This window comes from Pogoniulus pusillus, chromosome Z (assembly GCF_015220805.1).
Source record: "Pogoniulus pusillus isolate bPogPus1 chromosome Z, bPogPus1.pri, whole genome shotgun sequence".
NCBI lineage: Eukaryota > Metazoa > Chordata > Aves > Piciformes > Lybiidae > Pogoniulus > Pogoniulus pusillus.
In genome coordinates, this window is record NC_087309.1 from 49,826,279 (window position 1) to 49,848,181 (window position 21,903).

Genomic DNA, 21,903 nt, shown 5'->3' on the forward strand with positions numbered 1-21,903 from the left:
TTTGGAGTAGTTTTTGAATTACTGAATAGCTTGCTGCAGCATGTTAAGAAGGAATTTTAGTACAGCAAAACAAAACAAAAAAAAAGAGTATTGGTTTTGTGATGCAGCAAAAAATAGCAAATTATTTTAGATGTAAAGTATGTTTTATTTAGCTCTATCAAATAATCAAATTTTGATCCCTGGAATGAGTTGTGTATTTGCCAGGACCAGCAGGTACCAGTATATGGTTGGCACTGGAGACAATAAATGCAACTTCACGCTTATTCTTATTGGTAATTCATAAAATCCCCACAGAGCCTGAAACTTGTTTAGCATAATAGCAATACTATATTCTGAGCTGTTTTCTTGCAATTGTAATGTTGGGTGCATACTAATAAACCAAATGTCAGCCAAATACAGGGAGAAAAATGTAATATATGAATATCATTGTATTTAACATTTCTGAAAAAGTACCATTTCCATAAACTGCACTTCTATTTAATTGCTTACTTTAAGTCATTGGGGAAATTTTAGAAGTTGAAATGCAGATCCCCAGTGCTCAGATAGAATATGACATTAATTTGCTGCCAGAAGGCTATACTGCGTGCATGCTAGCTGCATACATATCAGCTCCTTCATACAAAGTCTCATCATTTTAGTTATTTGACTTAACATATACTGTGACACAAAGCAAATCTTAATTAAGGCAATTAGAAGAGAATAAACTACTTCCAGGCACACAGTGACATGCCCTTCTGTGTAAGACACGGTCAGTTTTTGAGGTTTTCCCACAGCTAAAGTAATCTGCTGCCAGAATTTTAACACGAACCTCAATGTATCTCTCCTTTGTTTTTAAAAGAAAATGCCCTATTAGAAGGCTTTGATGAGCTTGAGGTCTTAGAATATTGAGAACCTGGTTTTCTTATTAAAACAAAGCTGGTGTTGTGATCATAGTGAGTGTGAGAATCTTTGTGTACCTATGAAGATTTTTTTATTATAGAATCAAGAAATTGCTTGAGAAGATAGCAGGATGTAAATGGTCCATCCCTGTAATTTTTTAACTGGTAGAGACAATACACAGAAATTCTGCTTGTGTTCTTTGAGGAAAAATCATAATAGCTCTGTATTATACTACTGATTTTTGTGTCTTTTTTGCAAAGCATATTTGTGAAATTCTAAATGTAAAATTTCATACGACAGTTGAATTGACCATATCAAGATAAAAGTTTGTGTCCCAATAGTGCTGGGAAGCTTGCTTAGCTCTGTAGTTAGATCACCACAGTGTTGATAAGAGACTCCCAATAGATTTTGTTAGGCATATCACTGTATTATACTGCTTGTTGTTTCCTGCTACTTCTGAGTTAATTGCAAGTTCTGTGATAATTTATTTGGAAACTATAACTGTAAGAAAAATAAAATTGTGCTTACATTGCACTGTGTCTTCAGAGCTAGGAGTTAAGATTTATGTGTGTAATAGAAACAGCAAATGTTTTCTTCATTCTAATAAACTTACCCAAATTCTGTTTTAAATAAGATACTATTTATGTGTGCTTAGGCATTGCATTGGTGTTGCTTCTTTTCACTGAATAGGAAGAATTTTAAATTGGTAAGAATTGCAAGTATTAATTCTGGTTCTTACTTCTGGATGAACTGTAGAAGGAGCACTGATCTTCTGGTTTATATTTTCTTTTCTAGCTGGTAGCTGGCAGTGTTGTGATGGCATTTGAGGAAGTGTGTCCCGACAGAATAGATCTGATACACAAGAACTACCGAAAGCTGTGTAACTTGTTGGTTGATGTGGAAGAGTGGGGGCAAGTTGTTATAATCCACATGTTAACTCGATATGCACGTACACAGTTTGTAAGCCCATGGAAGGTAAGTTTGTGACTTTTTCAAAATAACTGTCATGTGCTTGTATTTTTAATTACTTATATCATTGATTATACTTAGTATTTTAAGACGCATTGCTCTGCAGACTTCAATAAAAATAGAAATCAAACGCTTAAGCTGCAACTTTCTAAGACTTCACTGACACAAGGTGTCTACCCTTCTTCAGAGTCTTCTTCCAGGCTATGGTCTGTTCCAATTTACCCCAGGTGTATCCTGTGGGAAGCAGAGAGAGAGTATTTTTTGTGATTCTTTGGGAAGCATGGCTCTTTGGTATACTAGAGTCTGTGTGAGCCAGAGCCAGAAAGGGTTGTCATTCTGTCCTGAAACTGTGTAGAAACTGCTTTCTTTGTAGACATAAATACACAATATCACAGTACGGAGAACATGAATGTTACTTTTTAGTGTGATGAGGGACAATGGAAACCTGAATACATATTTTTGAAATGAGAAGTATTAAAAAATGTTGTGGTATTTTCTTTTATGTTATGTAAGTATGAGTATGCTTTTGCCTGAAATTTCTAAAAGGAGATAGACAAAATATAGATCCTACCAATTTGAACCATAAAAAAGTAGACAACTCAAGAAATTAATACTGGTTTCAATGGAGATTAACTTTGAATTACAATTTAAATTAAGACACAATACTTCTGGAAAGAACTGTATGAAATTTCTCCACAATCCTAATTTATGTTTAAAGACGTGCATATTCAATTATATTGACAAATATATGTACATAATATATGTGTAAAATTATATACGCCATATATCATGATGTCTATTTATAATATATATATAAAATATGTAACAAATACATGTTAAAAATACATACATAGAGTTTCATATGAGTAGTAGGAGATGGACAGTTGCATAAAACATAAAAGGATGATTGGAGTACTTGTTCTGGGATCACCTTATTTTCATTACCTGAGAGAGGGTTTTTTTTTGAATTGCCTTTTTTTTCCTTTTTTTTTCTCTGTGCTTATTCAGAGTGAAGTATTTCTGCTATAGCTTAGCTCATATGTCTTAGCATTTCTATTCAGACATTGTTATTTCACTGCAATTTGTTAGGGTTTGTAAATAGCATTTAAATTTTGTTGAAGATTTTTTTTTTCAGCATTGGAATCTAGAATGGCACCAGCTATCATTGAATTATTTCAAACTCTGTCCTTTAATACCCATTGCCTAGGAATCAAACTGAAGTTCGGTGACATTATTTTTTAATACATGTATAATTTATTATGTGAAAGTAAGGAGATGTATTTTGGAAAAACTCTGGTTTACTATTATAGTTGTTTCTTAAATAGGTAGATATTGTAACAATTACAAAACTAGACAAGTAGCAAAGATGTCTGAAGCAGAATCTTGGTTTTGGACTGCCAGTTGGATTCTGGAACATCCTTTCTCATTTCACATGAAGATTAAATTGTTTCTAAGAAGCCAACTTTCCAGAAAATTGCTTAAAATAAGTATTTCTAGATAATGAGACGCATTACTTAAGTAATGTGTTTTCCTAATATTCTTCAGGAAGACTGTTTATTATGCGTTTCTTGCATTCCTCTCTCTGGTTTCTAAAAAGAATCAACATTTATCATTTGCATTGTCCAAAGTTAAAGTTTCACAGTTAATTTAAAGTGGTTTTAGTCTGTGATTGGACAAAGGAAGAGTAGAAGAGAATGACCTTCTGTTTGTGAGAGGTTGGAAGTCTTGATAGGATTATATTTAAGACTCTAGTGTGCTTTTTTTTCACTGAAATCTCATGGGTGACAGATACTGTGTCTTGTGCTCTAGGAATGTGAAAGGTTTGTGTGACACAGGCAATACTGTTAACATAAAATTGGTCATCAGTGGTATAGTATTAATAACGCTTTGTTTCTACTTTCACGAGCTTCAGTGCAAAATTTGGTTTGTCTACCTATTCAGCAATTAAATTAGCAGAAATATTTTCTAGGGCTAGTTGAAATGCACACCCTTGTCAATAGGTTCTTAAATGAACTCATCATACAACAGGGCATCTTGTGCAGAAGAAGAGGTTTTTAATTTAGTTTATTTACATCATTATGGATCAGTATTTAGGCTGTTTATATGTAAATGTATGATTTGAGGAACAATTAAGTGTTGACAAAGTAGATTGCAGTCATATCAATTGCAGTGCATTTTCTGTAATTTTTCTAACTGACATCTTTGATGATAAATAGTGGATGCCAAGTCAAAGCCGATTATACAGTGCACTAGGAATTCATGGCGCTGTCAGGGAGAAGACCGATTGACTTTAAATTTACATATTAATGAGAAGATTTGTTAAGAGGGTGCTTGACTATAGAAAATAACAGCATATTTATAGGGCACGACACTTTATAAATAAAGCTGATGCAGGAAAATGGAAATTAAACCTATCAGACTAATAAATTCAAGCTTGCTAAAATGCATATTTGCATTTTTATTCACTAAAATTTACTTTACTTTTTGAGAAGCGTATGCCGCTTATGTTCATGCTGTGTTAATTCTTGCCAGATAATGGTGTCATGTTTTGAATTGATTTCTTATACGTTTGGAAACCTAAGGAAAAAAAATCTTGAATACTTACCAGTTGTGGAGAAAAACTGAGATTTTTTTAGAACAATATGCATAAAATTGTTTTAAACTAATCAAATTACCTGTCAACCAAGAGCACTTTGTTTTATATTCTTCTTTTTAGCTTCTCTGAAGGGTAACATTTTTAAGTTTGATCATGAATGCTGTGAGGAAGAGTTATCCTATTTGTCTTGAAATACTTAGCGTACTTAAGGTGTTTCTGAAGTAGTTTCCTGTAAATAGCTATTTCAGAATAATCTTTTTTCTGTATTAAGTATGTTTAGCTTTAACATTTATTAACTGGAATAAGAACAAGACACTCTCACTCCAGAGTGAAAATACCTGCTTGGGATTACCTGGGAAGAATAATTTCTACAAATTTTTGGGAAGATGGTAGCACTGTAATGCATGCCAATGTAAATGTTTTGCCCTGCCCTTGTTGAAGGTGTTGTTAGGATTGCCACAATGTTTGCAAACAGCCCCTGAGCCATTACAGCTGTCGGCCTAACAGGTAAAGACATGTGAAGTAAAGTTGCTCCTGGTTTCCACGAATGCATTGAGTTGCAGTAGCAGTTCAGGAAGTGAGTTTTTGCTTTTCCTGAAAGGAGATGAGGGTCACAGATGGTAATGACTGCTTCAAGAGTCCTGATATGCAAAACCACAGAATGTACAAAATCACAGGGGTGTAGATCCACTAATAATTGTGTGTGTGCCCTCTGGAGGGTGTCTTCTAAGAAAGCACTTGATTTGGGCAGAACTGTCCACATTTATTGTAGAAAGTGACATGGAACTGGGAGCTGTCATCTAGCAAAAAAAAAAAGGTGACATTTTGAGGTTACTTTAATTCTGTAACCTGCAATGGTCTGGAATGAAAAACTAAGTTTCTTGATGTTCAGTTAAGAGTGGAAAAATTGTAGATTCATATTGATCACAGGCTTCAGTCCTTACAAAGTTACTTGATTGTAAGTATTTATAAAAGGTATGTCTCAAAATTACGCTTTTAGGATTAATTTTTGAAGTATTGTCCAATTGAAAGTGCTCAGAATTTGTCATGACTGATGGAAGAGGGTGGAGATTAAGGGGCAAAAACTATCATAAAATCTTAGAATCAACCAGGTTGGAAGAGACCTATCTATATATATTGGAGCCCTGCTTTCTGAGGCTGACAAAACATCGTCTACAGATGGGAAGTAGAGAATAATGTTAGCTTGTTCATGTTTCTGCGCGTGGCCTTTGATCTTGCTTATACCCTATTGAACTATTTTTGTCTTGACCTAAAGGCTTCTTACTACATTTTCCCTCTCTCCTGTCCTCCTAAGAAGGGGAGTGGTAGAGTGGTCTTGGTGGGCATCTAGCTCCCAGCCAGGGCCACATCACCACACTGACAAAATACTGAGGTCCTTTCTGACTTTAATTGTTCTATGACTTCTAAACTTGTTACATGCTTTAAAATGTTCCTTGCCATTATAGTGTTTTATTAATATCTTATGAATTATTAGTGCGTTCCATAATGGTCATGGTTATGTGTGATGGAATGTAGTGTCTAGTAGCTACTTAAGATCACTCAGCAGTGTCTACTACTGCTATAAATATTTAGTTTTCATTCCCCTTGTTGTGGTGTTTATTGGCTGAGTTACAACAGTGAAAGACAGAACTTCAAGCATTGTCTTCTTAACTTTTGTAGAGCTTGGTAGCTGTGTAACAAGTATTTTGAATCAGTTTTGCTGTTTTTTTGCATACCTTACTGAAATTCTACCAAATCATAATTTTGATGATATTTGGCTGATAAGTTCAAAAGATTAAATTTAGGAAAACTGCTGTACAATGAAATTGTGTTACTCTAATGATTTTTCCTTTATATCAGAGTGCAGTGTTCTTTGACCAGGCTCTTTTATATTTATACAAGGAGGGTTTAATGTTTAATATGAAATTCTCTTATTTGAAGATGTTTTGTGAAGTATTTGAAACAGAAAGTGGACTAGTTATTTTACTGTAATACCAGAGGTTTTTTTCCTACCAGGTATACTACTCAATAAGATGAGATTGTGGAAAGCTGATTACTTGGTGTGCTGGTTTGAAGCAGGATACACCCAAACCATCACACTTGGAATGCTGAAGAAAACTTTCTGGTCATTATAGATATACAGTAGGATCTTCTGTGACTGAAAGGGACCATTAATGTGTTTCTGCCTTCTTTCACATGTTTTCCCTCCTTTCCCTCGTGTTTAGGGATCGTGTTTGTAATGCAATCTGAATACAGGAATAAATTCAGCAGAAGAGTAACTGAAAGGACAGGGAGAGTTAAACTTCAGACACATAATTTCCTGATTACATTTGCTGTGTCAGCCAAACACACAATCCTGCCAAAAAGCAGTCTGCAGATTAAAAATGCCATTTGTCTTTTGCAGCAAAGTGCACTGCTGTAGTTTCCATTGGTACCATGACAGACTTACAGTGGATTAGCAGCAGTGGGTAGAATCTGTGTAGGCAAATTCTCTAGGACATATTGACTCAATTACACCTCTGTTTGAAATATTAGGTATAAAAGTCCACTTGTTATGTTGTATCTTTAAAGGACCAAGGGGAAAAGTAAATATTTTTTAAAAAATATTTTGGACAATCTACATTTTTCACAGTATATCCACCATTTTTTTCCATCTTATACTTGCAAAAGTGTAAGACAAGAGGAGTACTGGTAATTTAAGCCTGAATGGTAGCAACGTCTGCTTTTTCCATCAAAGTTTTTACATTCTTGGAAAATACTGTGTAAGAATGTCACTGAAGTGAATGAACAGATGTTTTAAGTTGCTTTCAACTCTTTTGGCTATATATGAATTAGGATTAAGGGGAAAAAAATGCAGTAATATGGGATTTAATGTCCATTGATGATGTTCACATTAGTAGAGCAAACTTTAATCTTTCAAACTGCCAACTTAACTGGGACACTTAGCATTTCAGGTCATTTTGTGTCTTGAAAATTTGATGCTACTAACATCTAGAGCTGGGGCTGCATACGGTTAGAATGTTGGATAAACATTTTAGTAACACTAAAGAATCCTAAAGCTACATAAACAAAAATGAAAAATAAAGATATGAATGTGTTTGTTTGTGTGGGAAGTAGTGGAAATCCCATTGTGCTGTTTGACTTTATGTCTAAAATAATCTACCTTTTTTTTTTTTTTTTTGAGAAAGAAAGGGGTTGAGTTGTTTCAAGGAGCAAGTGTGTATGTTAGGGACACTAGAAAATGACAGACACTGTGAACCATTGCAGTTCTGTACAGGCTGAAGGTCTGTTGTATCCTTGCTCCTCCATACCTTGTTGATAATGCATGACAGGTAGTGGGTGCTACTTCTAGAGCATGTAGTACTCTACTCTTGTCTGCAGCCCCAAAGCAACTTAACAATTACTTCATTTTCTTCATGATTAATTTTATTTGTGCAACCCGATGGGAGGATGCTTTTCCTCATCAGTTGGTTCATATGCACTTGCTATCTTGATGGCAAGTTCTAAACTCCTTTTTCGTTTTTGGACTTCAAGAGGGAAAATGAGGAGCTTTTACCTAGAAGCAGATGGTATCTTTTCCCTTTTAAATTATTCCTTCACTTTTGCTCCCTCTCCGTTTTATTTTTACAATGTTTCCTTTATCCCCTCTTGGTTTTCCCTGTATTTGCTGTTCTTCCTCTCTCTTCATATGCTCTAAATGAAAAAAAAATTTCCTCTGTTCTTTGCTTTTCAGATCTGTCTTCGCACTTTCATTCACTATCATACTTTCCCTACATACTGTTGAAATGAGGATGATTTTGTGATAAAAGGAAGCTAGTTTATGCCTTATTTCCATTTTGAGGAGAATAGAACTGTTTTGGATAAAATAAATGTCATGGAGGGGTTTTCTCTGTTCCTCCCCTGTTAGGGGGAGGTGAGAAATTAATTTGAGGCGGTTTTGATTTTTTATAAAATTATTTATTAAAATTAATATTTACAAATTTGTACCACCCTCATCCACTATGAAATCAAGGTTCTTATGCAAGTTTTTGAAAATAGCTTGGGATATATTTACAGGGATTGATTATTATGTGGAAATGTCAAATTGAGGAGAAAGTTCTTCACTGAGAGAGTCATTGGGCACTGGAATGGGCTGCCTGGGGAGGTGGTGGAGTCGTCGTCCCTGGGGCAGTTCAAGGCAAGGTTGGATGTGGCACTTGGTGCCATGGTCTAGCCTTGGGCACTGTGGTAAAGGGTTGGACTTGATGATCTGTGAGGTCTCTTCCAACCTTGGTGATACTGTGATACTGTGATACTGTGATTATGAACAATTATAGACAAAGAGAAAGCTCCTTAGGCTTAATGCCTCTTAACAGCTCTAGTGTTTGCCCAGCAAGGGCTGAAACTGTGTGTAGTCTTCAGATAGAGATGACTTATATTACAAAGGAATCAAAGCTTACTTAGGTGTGATGCTCTTGAGTATTAGTCATTAATCACCCTCCCGGAATTCTGTCTCAGCATGTGCCCAGTACTTGGGGTCTTTGCAGCTGGAGTCTGTCCCAGCTTGCAAGGGTTGATAAAGTTTCCCAGTCCCTGGGGTAAACAGAGTTTTTCTAACCTTCTCTCCTGGGGTGAAGTGGGCTCTGCCTCGGTGCTGTGGCTTCTGGATGCTGCACGTGTCCAGGGATGATCAACTGGCAGGAATTTCCCGATGCAGGAGAAGGATTTGTCCGTGCAGCTTCTGAGTCTTTCCAGAGTTACAGAATATAGCTGGCAAGCAGTATCTATGCCGGGCAAGCAGGGTCTATGCCACGCTGCAGAGAGATGAGCTCCATAGATGAATCAAGATAGCTCTAGGCTTTAGGCAGGGGGTTTCTCGACTCCCCATACATGTTTGGTGCAGGCATGAATGTGCTCTGCTTCTCAAAGGGCTTGCAGGCAGCTTGACTGCGCCTTGAGATCAATGCGTGAGGTCTGAGCCTCTGTAGTGCTTGCAAATGAGTGAGGCCTGATCCTGTGTCTAGGCCATGCAAGCAGGGTCAGGGCAGCAGGGTGCTGCTGTGGATCAGAGCTGAGTCTAAATGCTCTAAGCTTCTGAGCAGTTTGAACCTCTGGACCGTCTGACCATCTGACCACGTGGTGCTGCTGTGCACCCTCTTTATAGGCTCTGGGCCGAGATTCGTGGCTCGTTGGACATCTAAAATGACCAATCAGGTTGTCCGCAAGCCAAACCTTGCCCCAATAGGCAGTAGAGACATGCCTGGACCCTCCCAATAGAGGATTACCTGCCCGGACCCCCGGGGTACACGGGCTGGGCGTGTGTGTGTTACACAATTTGTTTGCTGCCTCGTGGGTCCTGGCAGAAAAACATGTTCAGGCATGCAGAGGCATAGAAGAGCCTCAGTTTTGGGGCTGCTGCCCCTCCACTGCAATAAAGTGATCTAAAAAAACATAACTGATTGTTTTAATTGTAGGTGCAGGTATTGTGATACTTTGTTACAGCAATAATTGGGAATTTGAGGTTGTTGCAGTGTGTTTGACTCTTAATGCATATTTTTAAACAGAAGTCCTAGAGTTAGTTGCTGCTGTTTGTAGAAATGAGAATGAGCTTCTTGAACACTTCTTAAATTTTCACATTAGTGAGGTATGAGGTTACTTAGCACAGATGTTCCTGTAATTGTGACATATGGGGAAAAATTTAATGTTTGGTGGTCCTCAAACCCATACTTCCACCTGTGCAATCCTTGGGTCTCAGAGCTGTAATATTAAATTTCAGACATTCTGAAGAATGCGTTTGGATTTAAAATTTTTTTAAAATATTATTATTATAATTTTTAATTGTCTTCTAACTGATTTTTTACTTTGTGTTCAAAACTATTATTGGTTGAGCAAGATTCTGAAAGCCCCACTGTAAGGCCAAATTGAAGAACTTTTGGAGAGTCATGCAACGACTGAGTTTGCATACTCATACTCTATGGGAAAATACTGAGATATTTTAAAGAATGAAATACATGGGCATGCACTGGGAATATTCTATAAATGAGAATATGCAGGGATATAGTCTTAACATACGTATAAGTGAGGAAAGGATCTAGTGAACTACAAATTAAGCTTGATTTATTGTTTGTCATGTGACTTTTATATATGCTGGAAATTAAGCTATGAACAGTGTCATGGCAGAAAATGCATTGATACTACATGTCAGGTGCTACAATTCCATTCTCAAGTTTGAGTCTTGGTGCCCTTATGTAGCTTAGGTATCAAACTTGCTGTATTTAGAAGATGGAAGCCCTTTATGTAGAAAAACTTGTTTTGAATTGTGTGTAAACTCTCTTCCAACTAGTAGGATTTTACTGTGGATTCTTAGCCATATTAAAATCTTAGATTTTCTAAACAAATATGAGAGTGTTTTTGTGTATAAAGTGTTTGAGTATGAAACATGCAACTCCAGAGGGCAACTTGAACACTAAATCCTTTTACAGAATGATGTTGGCCTAGATAGCTGTTTATAGGGAGATTGCAACAGTCAGTAAACTAAGAATACCAAGAAGATAATGGAAGATTTTGTACACTTGCCTTCTTGTTTGTTGAAACTGAACTGATACTAAAGCTTCTATTTTAAAGACAAGAATATATACTGTTGATAATCTCACCAAATTTTAATCTCATTTAGCTTTGGAGGTTTTTTTTTTCACATTTTGATGCAGTCCTTTGTTACTGATTATTTGTCATGACATCATCTGGGTTTGGGTGATACTAGACTGCAAATGATGTAAGATGTGGAACTGCATAACTTTAGAAGGCCAAACTATTGCTGCAGTCTTGAGCCATTACAAAACATAACAATAGAAGTTGTACTCCCCCTTTCTCTCAACTGTTAAACCTCGTTAGAAGTACATGGTACTAAAAGAAAATTAAAAGCCCTTTTGATAGGAGAATTCACAGAGCTCAAAAACAACTCAGAACTGTGTCACAGTGAGATGGCATCTGTGGGAAAACAACTTGTTCTTGAGTGAAAGACCTCGTCTAAAAGGAGATCTTTGTCCATGGCATGGGTAGATTGTAACTAGATGATCTTTAAGGTTCTTCAAACTCAAGCTGTTCTGTGATTCTGTAATACCTCTTGTGTGAAAATGCTCTGGATTTGGTCAATGCCTGGAAAACAGGAAGGAGTCTCTACTTGTGTGAAAGCAGTGAGGGCAGAAAAGGGAGGCATTTTCTTCTTTTGAAAACTTAACCCATTCTTTCTGCATTTTTAGATTCCCAACCTGCCTCTTTTTTGTGTCTCTTGATATTTGTGTGTGTTTGTGTTAATGGATGATTGAGACTGGATTAGGCACCTAACTGTAGAATATCTGAGAAGAAATTTCAGTTACACTTACATTGAAAAATCACTTTTCCGGATTGTATCATCTGGTGGCAGATGTCTGCCTTTGAAAAATAACTGTTTTTCAACGTCATGTGACTGTCCCATATGAAAATTACAGAATGAGGGTTAGAATCAAAAAATAAAATTTACAGTGTCATCCAAATAGTTATTTATTTGTTGCAACTATCATTTCCATTAATACTCACTTTTATTTGTTAGCTGAGGTAAATAAACTTTAGAACTTTAATATTATATATGGTAGGAATCCCCCTTCCCCAAACTTATTTATAACTACCCCACGTAAGTTCTTTGTATGCGGTTGCGAGATTATTTTTACAGAATGTCTATGCACAACAAATTGGGAATTTAGCAAAGATTTGAAAAGCGTTTAGGAAGAGAGTCTGTGGCAGAAAGTGCCACCGGTAGGCTTTTGAGAGATTATTCTGGCTTAGATCGAGTTCCTCAGTTACTCACTGTCTGGAGTCAATTTGAAAGTCCCAAGTATCATGGATTGGAACAATTCAGAGGTTATTGGAGCGCGCTGTCTGAGCTTCCGTGGGTACGAGCCAAGCTGGGTGTTGTCGGTCCGGAGGCTGGCGAGGCACAGATCGGGGCACTGATGAGTGCGATCAGTTCGGTCAGTGCCGTCTGGTGCGGGTGCGTGTGCGTGTGGTGCATCAGCACAGTGCAAGTGCAGGCATTATTAGGATAATGCAGTGTCTTAAATACTGTTCAGAGGAGGTGTATCCAGCCAGACTAGGGCTGGCACAAGTGGACAGTTCTGATTGGCTTAAAGTTATGTGTAAGGCACAGATAGGTTATTACTTATAAAAACAACCTGTGGTTCCACCCAAGGGGCTGGCAGGGTCAACCCCCAGCAGGTGTGCGTGGGGAGTTCACAGTGCCTGCGAACTCAAGGACCCTTTCCCGAAACAAGGTCTCATGTTTACAGCTTATGCCCCGCTGCAGGAGAAATCTTCCCACAGCTAGGAACGTCGGCTTAGTCAGTTCCCTGGGTTGGTGCTGTGGACTTTTGACCCCGCAATTGATGGACCTTGGGCCACAATTCTGTCCAAATGAGGGCTTTGCAAGAGGGCCTTGCAACCCTCCACCACAGCAGGGTCTATGCTGTGCTGCAGGGAGACAAACTCCGTAGATAAATCAAGATAGCTCTAGGCTTACAGGGGGCTCTCAGCTCCCCATATATATGAAGTGCAGGCATGAATGTGCGCTGCTTCTCAAAGGATTCGCAGGTAGCTTGACTGCGCCTTGAGATCACTGCATGGGGTCTGAGCGTCTGTAATGCTTGCAAGTGAGTAAGGCCTGATCCTGTGTCTAGGCCAATGCAAGCGGGCAGAGATTCGTGGCTCGTTGGACATCTAAAATGACCAATCAGGTTGTCCGTAAGCCAAACCTTGCCCCAATAGGCAGTAGAGACATTCCTAGACCCTCCCAATAGGGGATTACCTGCCCGGACCTCAGGGGTACATGGGCTGGGCGTGTGTGTTACACAATTTGTTTGCTGCCTCATGGGTCCTGGCAGAAGAACATGTCCGGGCATGTAGAGGCATGGTGAAACCTCAGTTTTGGGGCTGCTGCCCCTCCACCACAGTCTGTTTCAGTGGCTTCAGATCCACATAGTTCTACAAATCCAACCAAAACATTAGCTTTTCTCTCTGACCTCTTTATATATGAGCTAAAAATTATAATGTTAAAACACATCAGAATAGTGTCGTGATAATCTTGTGATGTTCATTAGTTCTTCATTCCACTGTGGTTCACTTAATGTGTATGTATGTTGAGATGAGTACAGGAGCCCGGTGGTTTGGTCCCCAGTTCAGTGATAGAATACAATGTTTGGTGTTCTGTTAATTTTGTATTAATACTTTTTTAAAATAACATAGTGTATATATTTTTATTTATATACTATTGTTATTTATAAGTATTTATAATATATAAATATATATTATTGTTTATGTATCGCACTGCCTAATCATTGCATTCTGTATTTGGTGACTTTCGGACTGAAAGTGTTCAGTCTATTTTGACTTAATTTAGAAGTAATGTGTATATTCTCATCCTGTAACTGCACATTTTGTCAGGAAGCCTCCTCCCAAATTCTTCCTTAGTAAAATATAGGTTGTATCCCAGACCACTACTTCATTACTTGAATCTTTTTTGTATTCTGTCTACAGTAGAAGGGATAATTCAAGCTTCTAAATTTTCTATTCATTTTTAAGTACCTTTGTTCTCAAAAGCTATGTATGCTTTGTCTGAAACCACACAGATCACACTGTTCTGTTCTAGTGACCACAAAGTCACTCTTGCTTTCTGTCCATTCAGGAGTTGCTACAGTAGTAACCATTACTGTAACATGCATCCCAATACTCTGATCCTGTTTATTTCTCACCTGTTTGTAATCCCCAGGCAGTTCCTTTCCAATGACTTTGCACACAAGAGCATCAGTGAGAATTTGTTAGATGCTAGAAACTTGTTTACTTTCAATGTAGCAATAGAAGATTCAATATCCGGTTTTAAATAGGATAAGAGTTCAGTAATCTCCTTCATTCATTTTTGCCCTACAGAAGACAAAGTATCTGAAGCTTCTAATCTTTAAAGAAATTGGGATATGAATCCTTTATCTGAGGGTCTAGTGTTCACAGAATCGAGGAAACGTTCAGGTTGGAAAAGACCTTCAGGATCAGCAAGTCCGACTGATAACCCTACTCTACAAGATTCACCCCTAAACCATATCCCCAGGCACCACACCCAAATGACTTTTAAACACATTGAGGGTTGGTGATTCTACCACCTCCCTGGGCAGTCCCATTCCGGTGCCTGACCGCTCTTTCTGTGAAAAAGTGTTTCCTAATCTCCAGTCTAAACCTCAGCGTGAGGCCAGTCTCACAGCTTCAGGCCATTGCCTCTTGTTCTATTACTAATTACCTGTGAGAAGAGACCAGCAATAGCCTCTCCACAATGTGCCTTCATGTAGCTGTAGGTCTCCCCTCATCCTCCTCTTCCTCAAACTAAACAGCCCCAGCTCCCTCAGTTGCTCCTCAAGAAATTTATTCTCCAGACTCTTCATGAGCTTCATTGCCCTCCTTTGCACTCACTCCAGCACCTCCACATCTCTTTTTGATTGAGGTGCCCAAAAACTGAACACACTACTTAAGATGTGGCCTCCCCAGAGCCAAGTCCAAGAGGATAATCACCTTCCTACTCTTGCTGGGCACAGCATTTCTAATACAAGCCAGGATGCCATTGGCTTTCTTTGCCACCTGGACACACTGCTGGCTCGTGTTCTGTTGCTTGTTGATTAGAACACCCAGATCCCTTTCTGCTAGGTAGCTTTCCAGCCACACTGCTCTAAGCCTGTAGTGTTGCTTGGGGTTGTTGTGACCCAGGTGCAGGACCTGGTATTTGGCCTTGTTGAAGCTCATCCTACTAACATTGGCCCATTGATCCAATCTACCCAAGTCTTTCTGCAGAGCTTCCCTACTCCAGTGCTACTTTAAATGGCACAAGATGCCCTGCCTGCTCCTCTGTTATTGAGCTCCTTGAAAGGCACCTTTGCCTTTCTTTCATACTTTTTTTCCTGGTTGGAGTTCAAGATGTAGTGCTAGTATAAGGGGTGTGCTGTTCTGGTTGTTATTCTTATCTTGCACACCATTAGCGCTGTTGATGAGAGTGAGCACTGCTGCTTAGATCTCCGTACAAGGCTTTCCTCTTTTGTTACAGTACCATCTTGGAGCTTTGTGCCACATCAGAAGAGAATTAATAGCTGGTCCAAGGCTCTTCCTTTTGTAGAAGCTTCAGTACTTACACTACTGTTCTGTTTGTCACAGGACAGAGCAACAGTTTGTCTAGATGCCTAAGATAAGGTTTCACCTTGATGATCTGAATTCTTACCTATATAGTGCCCCGGTCAGCCTGAAGGACTCACTTTCAGTGCTTAAACTGCTAAACACAATACTCCATGCTAACAAGAAATAAGAAATAGAGCAGAAACTATAAAAGTGACTTGATACATGCCAAAAACAGAGCAAGCCAACCCCATGTGCTGAATGACAAGCCAGCAGGGAAGAGGTCTGACGTGGCTGAACAGAGACTTTGACTGGAACTCAAGTGGAAAAAAAAAAAAAAAGAAAAAAGATTTTATCACCTTTGGAAGTGTGCAGGTACCTCCAGACGTCTACAAGGGTGTTCTGAGGTTATGCAGGGAGAAAATTAGAAGGGCCAAAACCCAATTAGGACTTAATTTGGCTACTGCAGTAAAAGACAATTAAAAATGTTACTGCAAACAGTCCTCCTACAGAAGGAGGACTAAGGAGCATTTCCATCCTTAACTGAATGTAGAAGAAAAAACATAGTAACCAAAGATAAGGAAAAGACTGAGGTACTTGATCCCTTTCTTTTCCTCAGTCTTTAATGGGTAAGACTAATTGTTGTCAAGACACAAAGACCACAGAGCCAAACGACACCTGAACTACTGAAACTCACACAAGTCTATGGTGCTGGATAAGATCCATCGAAGGGTACTGAGTGAGCTGGTGGAAGTACCCCAAGCCAGTTTCTGTCATTTACCAATGCTTCTGGCTAACCAAGAAGGTCCTAGTTCACTGAAGCATGGTCTCATCTAGAAGAAGGGCCAGAGGGAGCATCTGGGTAATTACAGGTCTGTCAGTCTGACCTTAATGTTATGGAACAGGTCATCTTGATTGCCATTATATGACACATGCAAGATGAGCAGGTGATCAGGCCTGGTCTGCATGGGTTTATGATGAGGAGGTCCTGTTTCACTAGCCTGATCCCCTGTTATGACAAGATGATGTGCTTAGTGGATGAGGAAAAGGTTGTGGATGTTATTTACCAGGACTTCAGTAAAGCCTTTCAGACTGTCTCTCATGTGCTTCTGGATTATATTATATTATATTATATTATATTATATTATATTATATTATATTATATTATATTATATTATTCACTGGGTAAAAGCCTGTTTGTCTGAGTCTGGAGAGTGGTTGTGAACAGAGTTAAATCCAGTTGGTAGCTGGTCAAAAGTGGTGTTCCCCAGGGTCCAGTACTGGGGCCAGTTCTTTTTAATATCTTTATCAATTATACAGATGAAAGAATTGAGTGCACCTTCAATAAGTTTGCAGATAATGCCAAGTTGGGTGGAAGTATTTATCTGCTCAAGGGTAGGATGACTCTACAGAGGGACCTGGATAGGCTACATTGATGGGTTGAGGCCAGCGTTACAAAATTCAAGAAGGCTAAGTGCCAGGTGCAACAACCTGATGCAACAATACAGGCTTAGGGCAGAGTAGCTAGAAAGCTGCATGGAGGAAAAGGCTCTTGAGTATTGGTCAACAGCTGACTGACTATGAGGCAGTGGTGTGCCCAAGTGGACAAGAAGGCCAGGAGCATCCTGCCTTATGTTAGAAAGTGTGCTCAGCAGGAAATTGGAAGCAATTTTCCCCTGTACTGAGCATGTAAGGTTGCAGCCTTGAATACTCTGTTCAGTTTTGGGCCCCTCACTACAAGACTAAAATTGAGTTACTGGCGCATGTCCAGAGAAGGGCAACAAAGCTAGGGATGGATATAGAGAAAAGGTCTTAATGAAGAGCTGATGAGGGAACTGGGGTTGTTTAGTCCGCAGAAGGGGAGACTGAAGGAACGCCTTATTCCTTTCTATAGCTACCTGCAAGGAGATTGTAGTGGGGCAAGTGTTAAGTGATAGGATGAGGAGACAGTCTCAAGTTGAGCTAGGCAAGGTTTAGGTTGGATATTAGAAATAGTTTCTTCACCAGAATGTTTGTTAAGCCCTGGAATAGGCTGTCAGGGAAAGCAATTGAATCACTATCCCTGAAGTTACTGAAAAGACTTGCAGATGTGGTGGTTAGTGATGTGGTTTAGTGGTGGACTTGGCAGTGTTAGGTAAGTGGTTGGACTCAATGATCTTGAAGGTCTTTCCCAGCCTAAATGATTATATCTTTCTAAATGTACAGTTGTCTTTTGGTGGTAAGTATAGTTAACAGTTCAGGTTATGGCTTATGGGGATGTGAGTTGCTGAATGTTTTTGTACTTCCTGGTAACTGCTGCATGTCTGGGATGTTTAATAGAAGATGAGATAACAATTCTTGGACACAAGCCTGCAGGTTTTTATTCTTTCAGTCTCCTGAGTCTTTACATGATGCTTTGCTTTTCTTTCTAGGATGATGTGCAAATCTTGCAATGTTACATATTCTCTTTGGCTTAGTAAGTAAGGTCCCTGTGACTACAAATTCTGACTGATTTAGACTTCAACAACTTGATTTTAATAAATTTCAATTCATTACTTTCCTGTGCATCATCATCCTTTGTCTGGAAGATAATTTCAAACCAGATCTCAAGAGATTTGGAAGAAGAAAAATATTCTAATATTGGAATAAAATACATGACTATTATAAAGACTCTGTAGAGATTTGAATTAGAGATGTTTGTAGAATAGACATAAGTTGTTTTATGATTATTTGGAACTCTGCTCCAAGTGTGTTTCTAACCAATGATTCTTATAAAAATTGCAGAAATGTGAGAGCTCAAATTGTGTCATTGCAGCAGTAATTAATGAGTTAGGTATCATTTCCATCTCTTCGTTCCTGTTGAGTTCAGTAGTACTGATGCACATGCCTGTTAGCAGTCAGAGCAGGGATTTTGAAGACTGAATCAATTAATTACCCTCCTGTTAGAAGAAGCCTCTTCAGCCCAGAGTTGAGATGTGCTGGGATCAGGATTTGCTTACAATTTGCGTGTCCTGTAGACAAGAGAAGGAGCTGGGTTGCTGATACTCTTGGTTTAGCACCCTGAGTTTGGACGGGTGACTGCTGCGAAAATGTAGTTCCGAACTTGGCTTAAACAGCTCAAGGGTTTGCACTTTATCAGAGAATGTCAGTCTCAGGATGCATAACATTGTCCAACTACTTTAAGCATAAAACCTCTCCCTTCTTTGGAAATTTGCTATTTTTGCAGACAGATTTTGTAATGCTAGAGAAGGAATAATGCACGTGATTTGCATTAAGTTTCAAAAAAGGGGCAACTGTAAACACATGGATCATTTGTCCAGAGAAGGGCAGCGAGGCTGGTGAGAGGCCTTGAGCACAAGCCCTACGAGGAGAGGCTGAGGGAGCTGGGATTGTTTAGCCTGGAGAAGAGGAGGCTCAGGGGAGACCTTGTTGCTGTCTACAACTACCTGAGTGGAGGTTGTAGCCAGGAGGAGGTTGCTTTCTTCTCTCAGGTGGCCAGCACCAGAACAAGAGGACACAGCCTCAAGCTACGCCAGGGAAAATTTAGGCTGGAGGTGAGGAGAAAGTTCTTCACTGAGAGAGTCATTGGACACTGGAATGGGCTGCCTGGGGAGGTGGTGGAGTCGCCATCCCTGGAGCTGTTCAAGGCAGGATTGGACGTGTCACTTGGTGCCATGGTCTAGCCTTGAGCTCTGTGGTTAAGGGTTGGACTTGATGATCTGTGAGGTCTCTTCCAACCTTGGTGATAGTGTGATACTGTGATTTTCAGGTCCATTTTCAGGTCATAGACTTTAAGCCCCCAAAGAACCAATATTGTTACCTAATCTAGTTTGTAGAATATTAGAATGTTAATGAAGATATTTCTTTCATTTAGTGGTTTTGTCTTATTTCTAACTGAATTTTGCATATATTGTTAAGCTGGTTTTTGTGTTGGTGCATTTACTGCTTTGAGCATAAAAATTGTGACGTTGCATGTTGCTTCCTTAATGAATTAAAAGTGGTTGATTGAAGTATTCTGTATATCTATTTGTTAATTTATCTTTTGATAGGATGATGAGACGGTGGAAGAATATGGCAAAAATAATTTCTATGAATCTGATGAAGACCAGAAAGAAAAGGATCAGAAAGTGAAAAGCACCTATACTATGGATCCAGACCACAGGCTGCTGTTAAGAAATACAAAGCCCTTGCTTCAAAGCCGAAATGCTGCTGTACGATGACTTCCTGTTTCTTGGAAATATTAAACTAATACCTTATCTATGCTTCTAGAAAATTTAGAAGGTTGAAGAACAGAATCTACACCTCTTTAATACTCTCTAGTAATTTATAGGAGAAGTACAGTGATTTGTTCTTTTTAGATATTATCTTAGCTTCTGAAGAAAACACCTGAACTGGGTGTGAGATGTGTTCAAAATGTTAAGGACAAACAAAATACGAGAAAAAATGTGAGAACATTTTAATCTAACTTTTATAGTCTGTGGTAAGTATAACATAGCTAACTCTTAATGCTTAAGTTTTCAGCAACTAGGATGATGCAAACTATTTGTTGGAAGTTGTAGTTACTGATTCAGTAAGTTGTGCATTCCTTTAAGTCTTGTGTTTTAGAAGCAGACAATAATATGCCTAAATTTTTGGTCAGTCTGTGATAGTTTGGGTGTTCCCTGCCCCTCCCCCCCCCACTTTAAAAATCGCCCAGACTAGAATCATCCAGCTCTGGAAATATGAGTGAAGCTTATATTTACAGCTAGCACAATATACAAGCAGATAGTTACAGTATATATAGTTATATACAGAAATATACAAGGTAAAAGAATACAGAAACACAACTCCCCTCCCAGAAACCTGAGTCCCCAGGAGGGGCTCTCAACCACCCCTTCACCTTCCCCCTGCCCCTCTCAACCTTACCCCAGTCCCAAGGAACAATAGACGTTCAGCCAAGAGGTTAAGAAGCAAAGTGGGCTAGCCCAAAATGGAGGGTGAGGTTAGAGAGATGCAGTTCAGCCAGCAGCCCCAGTGAGAGTGGTTATCTAATGTTTTTGTTTCTTGTTCCTATACTTCTCTGCAAGGCTGTGAGTGAAGTAGACATCATCACTGTTTTCCTTTTACAGCCTATAAGCTAGTTCTTCTCAACAAAACATTCTAGCCTGCTTCAAACTAGCACACAGTCCAAGCCAGGTTTTCAGCCTTTTTGCCTTGGTAGAATTCCAGGATATATGAGACATCATGAGAATATAGTACACTCCACAACATTTCCATGAGAATTTTAGAGAGGTGAAACCAGAAAACACCATGGCAATGGTGGATGACTGTGGCAGTACCCAGGTCATAGAACTATATTTCTAACCCCATTTTGTCCCGTTAATCAACAATAACTGTCTCCAGGAAAAGGCTTCTAGTGATAATGAATATTTATATAATTGCAGAAACAATTACTGCATCCCACCCTCTTCTTGATAAGCTAAACAGATACAGTTTCTGTTTCTGGAACATATTTGCAATTCTGTGATATTTCTACTTTCTGGCTAATATCTCTGAAGCTGCCAGGAGACTTTTGGAAATTAATTGAACACATTTTTACAGTAATAATTCTGTCAGAGCACAGTCTTTTGCTAAAATATCCAGTCAGTGTCTGTATGGTATTTTCTTAACTCACACAAAGGGCAAATAATGTCAAATATATTTCCTACTACAGTTGCACTGAGAACTTCAGTTGCTTATCATCCACATTCCATAAATAATTTTCCTTACGTCTGTTAAATAAGATACTGAATCTCACTTTTATGATCTTTAACTTTCTGACGTTGAAGTTAATTGAGATGTTTTAGTGCAGTTTGTCAAGTGAAATTCAAATTACACCAATTTCTGTACCATTCACAGAATTTAAGAGCAATTAAATTAATTACTTCCACTTTGACTGCAGATTTTTGTCAGTAATAAAAGACCCCTCAAGTATATTGCTAAATGTCTTCTTTTCAGATGTTTTAAATTACTTTTTAGTAATTTTTTGTATCACTGGTAATAAGATTTAATATGCCCAGTGTCATAACAATGGCTTTACTTGGAGTCTTCTTTCTATTAGTTTTATTTTGAACAGAAAGTTGACTGTGAGGAAGGTTTTGACATGACTTATTCATTAGTATAAAATATTCTAGTTTGCATTTACTTCTGAGAAAAAGCTCACTTCTTCTTGTAAGTTAAGTTGCTTGTATTTCAGTCTTCTGCTGTTCTCCAGCCACAACATTGATATACAAATCTGTAGTTTCACTTTATGTTGGATTTGAGACTTCAGAAGTTGTGTGTAAAGGCAGCTGTAATTTTATGAATTG

At 38.6% G+C, this 21,903-nt stretch overlaps 1 protein-coding gene across 2 annotated transcripts in view; it reads left to right on the plus strand.

Annotated features, from left to right (window-relative positions):
- The window catches only part of AP3B1 (adaptor related protein complex 3 subunit beta 1), a 179,346-nt gene that overhangs the window by 50,268 nt on the left and 107,175 nt on the right, over positions 1-21,903 (plus strand). For both annotated transcript variants that reach the window (XM_064176486.1, XM_064176485.1), the window contains exons 7-8: positions 1,675-1,854; positions 19,627-19,788. In XM_064176486.1, the coding sequence (XP_064032556.1) occupies positions 1,675-1,854; positions 19,627-19,788 (342 nt within the window). The remainder of the gene's footprint in view (positions 1-1,674; positions 1,855-19,626; positions 19,789-21,903) is intronic.